The 9,518-nt window shown below is 39.4% G+C and overlaps 1 protein-coding gene across 1 annotated transcript in view; it reads left to right on the forward strand.

Annotated features, from left to right (window-relative positions):
- The window catches only part of LOC131991322 (exostosin-1), a 365,225-nt gene extending 355,951 nt beyond the window's left edge, over positions 1 to 9,274 (forward strand). Inside the window, exons 12-13 of the mRNA XM_059356692.1 lie at positions 1,373 to 1,544; positions 8,401 to 9,274. Of these exons, the coding sequence (XP_059212675.1) occupies positions 1,373 to 1,544; positions 8,401 to 8,586 (358 nt within the window). The 3' untranslated portion in view covers positions 8,587 to 9,274. The remainder of the gene's footprint in view (positions 1 to 1,372; positions 1,545 to 8,400) is intronic.
- The last annotated feature ends 244 nt before the right edge of the window (positions 9,275 to 9,518 follow it).

Genomic DNA, 9,518 nt, shown 5'->3' on the forward strand with positions numbered 1-9,518 from the left:
ACATTTAAAATTCTTTATTGAGCATGATAGTGTTTTGAAAGTTAAAAAAAAGATTCAAAATCACATTTTATGTCAGACTGAAGGACTAAAAAAGACACAAAATGACCAAAAAAGAAACAAAATTACTAAAAAAGACACAGAATAAAACAAAACTACTTCCATATATAAACTACTGGATGCAGTTATGTTGGAACAGAGGTTGAGAACAACTCGCCTACTGGATGCAGTCACAGTGACCATGACCAATTCTCATAATGAAGTTTATGAATAAGAAGCACCTCCTGGCTTTTAAATGTGTTTTCTGTTGTTGTTTTATTTGTTTTTTAACAAATATCAGTGCATTATTTTTTTCTAGGTATACCTACAAACAGAGGATGAGAACTTAAAATGTATCATGTTAATATCTTTCACAAATTATACTTTTTCAACGTTGAAATAAACTCTTATTATGGTATACAGAGTAAACCATTATGGCTGATGTACTATGACGTTTTTTGCTTAAAGTTGTAATACTCCTTGGTATGTTGTACTGTATATGTAGCTGTGAATTCAATGCTGTTTTATATGAAGTTGTGTATAGTTAAATATATACAGATTTAATAACTGGTGATGACATAAAGGTATAACACGGGATAATGAAAGTCGCTGTCATTCATTCCCCTTGTGGTGAAGTTGTTCTTCATCTCGTCAGGTTGATCTAATCCAACTTCACAGAAAAACTTATTTCTTTTCCTCCAGACACAAAGCACATTAAAAGTCATCTCCCACCAGTCACATTTTATTTATTATTGTAATGGAGTTATAGAAAAGGGAAATGGGGTAATGGGATCTTTTTCCACCTCTTTGTTATCTCATGAAGTGATTGTCAAACACACAAAGCTGGGACTGAAGAAAAAAAGGTTCTAGACTAAAATATTAAGCAGAGCGGTAAATTGAACAGAGAAGAGCGTCGCTCTCCAAAAAACGGGCTTCAAGCATCTTGTCACGCAGATAAACAGCTCTCTCATTGTTCTATTGTTGGGACTCTTTAGTCCTTTTGTTATTTAAAATCTCAAATGCCAACGCAATTTAGAAAAAATGAGTCAGAGAATGAAAAGGAAAGGTGGAAAATGTGTGTACGGCTGTGTTTATGAGGGTGTGTGTGTGTGTGTGTGTGTGTGTGTGTGTGTTTGTGTGTGTGTGTGTGTGGGGATAGCAGACCTTGGCAGGGAGGTAACAGAGTTGACAGTGATCTAGTGCTCCCATGCTGCTGAGAGTGCAACACAGCAACGATACAGAACACAACAGGAATGCAGCTTTTTATTAAAACAACTAAATACAAAAACAACCTTAAAATCTGTTCTTATTCCTTTTTTGTGTGTTTGTGTGTCAGATACTATCACTACCTGTTCACCCACTACGTCCCTGCCAGCCTGCTGACCATGGTGGACCGTATGGCTAATTGTGAAGACATCCTGATGAACTTTCTGGTGTCGGCCGTTACCAAGCAACCGCCAATCAAAGTCACACAGAAGAAGCAGTACAAGGAAACCATGATGAGTCAGGTAGAGGAGCTATAACATTGCCAACACTCTACAACACACTACATATAATATCAGCTCATCTGCCACCAAAATCTGGCAACCCACAAACCAATTCATAAGGCGTCTGTAATGACAATACAAAGTAACAATCATGATTCACAAACAATAAGATATCTAAGGTTACAGAGGACTGTATTCAGTACTCAAGTATATCATATGGATCATATAAACCACTTTACATGAGGCATGCCGACAGCATGACTTAGCTTATTAGCTTTACACAGGAATTCAACAGGGACGTAAAGGCCGCGAAAACGGCTGTGCCACGGTTTTGCTCCGTCCTCTCAGCGTAAATTCCCACCGGGCACAATAATCAGGGTTCGTACGGGTGCTTGAAATCCTTGAAAATGCTTGAATTTTAATGTTGAATTTCAAGGTTTAAAAAGTGCTTGGATTTTGGATAAAGTGCTTTTAAATGCTTGAAATTCTTACTGTATTTCTCTTGCAATCTGACTATAGATAACCGCATTTTCAATGGAATAATAACTGAATAGCCTATAGCCTATAATCTGAAATGAAGACCGCTCCGCCTGCGTCTTCTTGTTTCTGAGATGTTTCTTGTTGCTCTACCCTGTATCTTCTTACTGAAGGGAGTTTTTCTAATTCCTAGTGGATGTGAGGGCTCCTGAAGTAGCCTGTTTGTGGGTCTTTCCTCCTAGTTTGGGTTGTGTTTAGTTCCACCAGCTGCCGGTTGATGATTTTTGTGAGCTTACTTTTGCTCCTAGCCCCTAGATTCACATACCAGGCTGAACTGTTTTCCACCTAAAAAAAAATCTAAATACAACTGCATTAAGACCAGCTAAAACCTCTAAAAAGTGGGCCGGGCCCCGGGAGTGCAGGTTTCAGAGGATTGAACATGTTTTAAAGAGAACAGTTTAATTACCTGACTTCCTTTTTATAAATTGAAAAGAAGATGAGAAGAGATTCACCTCCTCGTACTGAATGAGTGGAGAAGCTTCAGGCTACTTACAGCCCTGACCTTCTCTCCGGGAGATCCATATATGTCCACGTAGTGTGTGTGTGTGTGTGTGTGTGTGTGTGTGTGTGTGTCTGTGTGTCTGTGTGTCTGTGTGAAAGTGTTTGAAAGTGTGTGTTTGTGTGCTTGGTGTGGCCAGCCCTATGTCAGGTTTTGATTGATGGCCTGACCACAGGCAGGACGATGACTCGGCAGTATGGACTCAATGATTAATGTCTTAATTGTGAAGGCAGCACGGCAAACCTAGATTTACTCCCTCCTTCCTTCCCTCGCTCGCTCGCTCTTTCTTCCTTTCTTCCGTACTTTTTGTCTGTCCTGCCTCCCCCTCTGTCACCCCTGATTCTCTACTTCCCTTGAAGCAAAGTGGAGCAGTCTTTTAGGAAACGTAGACACTGGATTTGATGAAGCAACAGAAGCTGTCACTGATCTCTTTTGGCTGATTTGTTATCATTTATTCATTCATTCTGTACACCAGGAGTAGAGGTGTTCCCAACCATTTCTTTGACACGGTTTTCATTATTCCACCTGACCCTCGGTACCCTCGGCTGCCACCCTCCTGCAGCACGCGGGATGAATCTGCTCCAGCTCCACGCCCCCGTGCCACAGCTTATCAAAGGGGTCTGCTGCCCTCCACTGCCCCCTCTCCAGCTCATCCTGCAGCAGCCTCCTGGGGGCACAGCCTTCCCTCCCTACTGTCTGTCTCAGATAACCAGCTGAGGACAAAAAGCAGCAGGAGGCGATAGCATCACGGTGTCATCAGGCCACTATTCAGGAAGCTTCAAATGCTGCGAAGGCTGACTGGAAACAACACACAACAATGCAGTGAATAATCTAATGTCTCAGCGACCTACTGCAACTGGAACTTACTGGCAGAATATTTAGCTTTTTTACCTTTTTATTTAATATTATCAGACCTGTGCAGATTGAAGGACAGGGTCATGAAGAGACTGGAGGAAGAACTACACTGTATTATAGTAACTATTTCAGCCTGTTTAGTACTTTTGGCCCTATCCGTTCACATCTGCAATGCCGTACTTTCCGGTTTTTCGCAGGCATTTCGAATAGGATCGCCACCACCAGTGGAGGTAGAATTTATTTATACATATTTAACAATCTACGTGTGAAATTATATTTATGTAAATGGAGATTTACATGTCTAATTATAATAGGAAAGTAACTCTGATTAGGGGTGCACCGATTTCTTTAATTTGCGGGATCGGCTGATTCTTTTATGTAAAAAAACGATCTTATGTACCTTAGAAACCTTGATTTTTTATGATTTAATGACTATTCGAATATTCCAAAATAGATGCACATCCCTAGTTGTCTGTATGTTGTACTATAACAAAACCAAAAACTCAGGACACTTTATTTATGGTTGCAGTTATTTTGTTAGTTTGTCCTGTAAATTGTTGCTATTTATTTTAAGTTCAATATTTTATTAACTACCTCAGATATTATTCAAACATTGAAGGTGTATGCTGTGAGTTACAAAAAAATCGGTATCGGCCAAAATCGGAATCGGCAGGTCAGACTTTTTAAAAATCGGTGATCTGCCAGAAAATTGCAGTCAGTGTACCCCTAACTCTGATGAGTGAAAGCAGTAAGACCGCTTGGGCAAAGATTTTTAAGCCTTAAAAAATGTGTGTCTGTATTTTCACTGGACTGTATTTTATTGTTAAGGACAGAAGTATGATCAGAGTGTGTTGATAACAGTGACATTTATTTGGCTTACCCAGAAACATCTAATTTCCCCCACAAAAAATCAGCAGTGAGGAGATGGAAGTGACAAAGATATCGTACGGCTAGCTCACCGGCGTTGGCGTCCCTTTGCCGACTCTGGTGAACTCAAGGCTAATGTGTCGGGTTAAAATGATATACGGTTTGATAAATGGGAAGTTAGACTCTAGTTCTACACCACCTAATTAATTGGAAACATAACATGATCATTTATATTAGCAGTTAATGTGAAAGTTTGAGAGAATGTTTGCCAAAAGCCGACTCGGATACAGTGACGTTAGACGCCTCAGTCCAGTTTTACAAAGCTCAAATATTCCTTTAATCTCACATAAATATACTTTAGGTGTCTGGATGATAACGTTGGCTTGTGTTTCCAGCCCAAGGTTGAACATTTGAAGCTAAATGAGTAAATTAAAGCAAAAGATTCTATCTTATCTCAGGATTGTTATTAGGCCTGTATGACAATGAAGATGGTGAACACTAAAATATAATGATTGAAAGGCTCCTCAAATCAAATGATGACACTCTGATTTCCTACACCATATATCAATGGGTTCATATTGACAAGACAAATCATTTTTATTATATTTTATCATTTTATCATTTAAATACCTTTTCTTGGGCCAGTAAATGAGAAGAAAACTTCCCAAAAACATGGGGTTCCCTTTCCTCCACTGACAAGATTAGTAGAGCTGTTACCAGTTATTATAAGCATCGTGATTTTCTCTCGAAAGAATAAATCTCGATGCAGAGAAGACAATAATCGAAAATGTAAACACCCCACCTGCTGCAACTGCAACCTCTTTGAGCTCTTATTATGTTACAAGGCTGATTTCTCAGGACGGCTGCTAATAAACCTGAGATTGCAGATTCCCCGGACACATTAGAGTCAGCAGTGATTCACTTCAAATAAACATTTCATTTAAGACGGCATCACCCTTATGTGTCAAGCAGCAGAATGAAACAAAAGCAGAATGGACCGTTTTTCCACTGCTGATTCACACCATGCCAAAGTAATATTTCATTTCATTTTCATTTATCCTTTATTTATTTCTCGAGGAATCATTGAGGGCAACCCCTCATTTACAATGATGTCGAGAGTACAGAGAAAACACGAAACAGAGTACAGAGAAAACACAAAAAAGAGTACGGAGAACAGTTTTTCTGCACTGTAAAGAGGGAAAACCTCGATATTTACAGTTTTTTTACAGTTAAAGTTTGTGATGAATGAGAGGTTGTTTCTTCATGCAAAATAGATTTGGTTTTTAAAGTTCAATTCATCCTCTGGGGTCTATGATCACTGTAATCAGATAACTTGCCTTTTTTCAAAGCGACATCACAAAAAACGATGCTGCTGTCGACTTCAATCCAAATTACAGACTTGAAACTTTCTCCAGTTTTTTGTTTGACGTTCCGAGGTTATGTTAAACCAAAGATATGATCGTTTCAATTTGATAGTACAAAAATATGAATTCAAGTGTTAAAAGTAGGATGGGACGAGGCAGATAAAAAGGGGTCTAATCATATAACACTGTTCCTATAAATAAACTTGTTTTTATGGTCATTTTTTTGTATGGTTTGATTATATTTGTATTTTACCTTTATATGTTCATATTTGCAACCTAAGTTTACATTTTCAGGTCCGAAACAGTTCATTGAGCATATTTGTGTTTTTTATTGTCATAAATAGTAAAAATAGTAAGATTTCACGATTTTTTTTTAATGTATTTTTGAGCTCAATATGTTAATAAAGTGGGTTAAAGTGAGTCAGATCATGTTGAAGTTGTGCTGAGAAAATACCAAATACCAAACATAGTATAGTAAATATTATGTAGTATATATAAAGAGCAAATAGGCTCAGACCCCAGAGGGTTAAGCCGCTGTATTTTACAAAGTTTGGTGAAGGTGGGTCATTTTTAACCTGTAGGACAGGTGGTGTATAGAGGAAGTTAAGACAGCACAAGCGTTAAGATAGGACAGGCAGTTAGGATTTCTCTCTGTAATGAGACCCCTGTAGTCCATGTCAACAATAAGATGCAACAAACAGCAAGAGCCTCCAAAACAAGAGTACAATTTGTGAGCAGCTGCAACATGTTTGACTGTGTAAAAACTCCCAGGTAGTGTGTACCGCGGCTGATTTCTAGCAGTTTGACTTTCTTGGCTGCTGTTTGCTGAAGTGTCAACAACTACTCAGGAGATTCCCACAGAGTGAAACAGCTGGCCAGGTCGACCAGCTCTGTCAGGATGATGAACCTGGATTCTCTGGAGGAGCAGGTGGTGAAAACAAATAGCGGGAGATACAGTATGTGTTACTATGAGCTACACCTCCTGCCACGTCATGACAAGCTGTCCACGATAAGGAGCGGCTTCACCAGCATGGAAGCACTGCTACATAACCCCGAACCATCAAAACTCCCGTCTTTGTTGGTGTGTGAGAGGGGGGCTGCCATCCGTGCACACAATGCTGATTAATAACTCAAACAAAATAGTTGCTTATAACAGCTATTCTCAACCGTGGGGTCGGGACCCCAGTTGGGGTCGCGAGATGATTTCTGGGGGTCGCCAAATCATTTTGGAAGTCAGCTCTGTCTCCACTGTGTTAAAGTATTCATGTGTTTAAGTCTTTTTGGTCATTTTGTGTCTTTTTTGGTCATTTTGTTTCCTTTTTTTTGTCATTTTGTGTCTTTTTTTTTATCATTTTGTGGTCAATTTGTGTCTTTTTTTGTTATTTTGTGTCTTTTTTAGTCATTTTGTGTCTTTTTTGGTAATTTTGTGTCCTTTTTTGTCATTTTGTGTCTTTTTGTTGGTGATTTTGTGTCTTTCTTGGTCATTTATGTCTTTTTTTGGTCATTTTGTGTCTTTTTTTGATCACTTTGTTTCTTTTTTAAGTCATTTTGTGTCTTTTTTTGGTCAATTTGTGTCTTTTTTTTGGTCATTTTGTTTCTTTTTTGGGTGATCTGAACTGTGCGTGTGAAATTCTTTTCAGTGAGTGGGGGTCACGGACAACATGCATGTTAAATTGGGGGTCGTGACTCAAAAAGGTTGAGAACCACTGGCTTATAAGTAGGTGAGGATCAAAAACACTCTCTTCAGACTTTCAGCCGTTCAACGATTTGACATCTAACCTTGCAGCAAGGAGACACACACCTCAAAAAAGAAACCACAGAGAACGAATTAAAGCCGGGCTCAGATACATCAAAGCCCTGCTGGATGCTACCCCCCTCCTGGTCCAGTCCAAAGTGAGACCCCGCCAGCATCCTTTCATTTGATAACAGAAGCAAAATCATCCACAAAAACAACAGATCGCCTGAAGTAAGAAAGGAAGGACATCAGTGATTCTACCTTCAGTAACACCTACACATGTGGCCTTGTTCTTCTGGCCTCATTGTGAATGGTAAAAAGATAAATGGATGCATTAATGCAGCACTTTTCAACCTGGATAGCACAAAGCACTTAAGCCTCTCATTCAGCCACACACACTCTCGTATTGATGGCCAGAGAAAAAGGCAGTTTGGGGTTTGGTGATTGAGACGGAAGGAGCCAAAGGATCAAACCACCAACTGTACGATCAATGGACAAAGTGGAAGGAAAGTTTGAAGTTCAATGTGAAGTTTAAGTGTTTTGAACTTGCAAATTTGTGCTGATGACCAACATGTTGACCTTGTGCATAATGGAGGAATTACAGCTTTTTAATTACTCCCACACTTACACAGTACGGATTATTGTAACAGGTAAACTTAGTTAATATGTCAAAAGTAGACCAAAGCACACATATAAAGGCAAAACATCTTATTTAATAAGAACTAACTGACTCTCTGATGAAGATGCACCTGCACCAACGTTAGTCCTCATTAAATATGATTTTCTTGCCGTTATCCATGTGATCCAGTTGACTTTGGACATATTGTTTTTCCTGTCAGAAAAAAATCGCTCTTTTCTGAAAGCAGTTTTTCCTGCAAACAGTCCGTATTATTGTCAGCATTTTCTTGTTTTTATTACATTCACAACAGCTGCAGAGCTGTGTTGATTGATTCTCTTGTTGTTCTTATACATTTATTCTCTCCTCCTTCCTGTTTTCCATCTCTATTTCTCCAAACCAAGGGCTCCAAGTCGTCTCGGTGGGCCGACCCGGACCACTTCGCCCAGCGTCAGACCTGCATGAACGCCTTCAGTCACTGGCTGGGTTTCATGCCCCTGGTGCACTCCCAGATGAGGCTGGACCCTGTGCTGTTCAGGGACCAAGTTTCCATCCTGAGGAAGAAATACAGGGACATTGAGAGGCTGTGAATGCACAGGGATACACACCGAGTCATTGTGTGTGTTCGAGAGAGGTCGTGACAAGAATACACACGGCGAATGTGAACATTTGTGAGGCTATAAAGGAAAACTCACACACGGACACTGGACATAAAAAAGATAAAACACTGAGGTACGCATAAGGCATTTAACTGCGTATTTCTATGAAAAAAAGAAGACAGATTCTTTATGCGAGGGTGATAACAGCGAGTGACTGTGCATACCCGCCATCTGTGACAATACACATAAATATGAATGCATGGATACACATGCAACAAAGACCTGACCACAGACATACAGTATGTGTTGCATGGTTTGAACAAGACAACTGTACAAGGACCTGAAAACATAATGTGTTTGAATAAAAAAAAAAAAAAAAAATCTAAGAGCTATGTTTATTGTGGAAGTTGGCAGTAAAGGAGTATACAGTATAATGTTGGACAAAAGGTTTAAAGAGATTTATGGGTTATAGATTGTATTCATAAAGTCAAACGACGCACTCTCTGGGTTTATGTATGTACAGTAAAAACACATTGTGGACAAAAGGGACAAAGTGAAGCTTCTGGGTCGGGCCACGTGACAGCTGCTACCCCACAAACACCCAGAGACAGTGGCAACACGCCTCCTGTATACTATTGTAGATTTTCAGCAGCAGTTCCTGTCTGTATGAAGCAAATAAAAAATAAAATAAAGAGATGTTATGTTATGAGACAAGAGGACAGTTCTTAACAACATTTCTTGCTTCCTTTCTTACTTTGTTTTGTCTCTTTCGATTCATTTATCACACTTTTCTCACCTCACACTGTTCTTTGAGTCTTTTCTTTGCCGTGGTTTATTGAACCTGTTTAGAGTCTTTGTTGTTGTTGTTGTTGTTATTGTCACCAGCTCTTCTACCTTCACTCTGCAGTTAGCTAAACACATAG

Source organism: Centropristis striata, chromosome 18 (assembly GCF_030273125.1).
Source record: "Centropristis striata isolate RG_2023a ecotype Rhode Island chromosome 18, C.striata_1.0, whole genome shotgun sequence".
NCBI lineage: Eukaryota > Metazoa > Chordata > Actinopteri > Perciformes > Serranidae > Centropristis > Centropristis striata.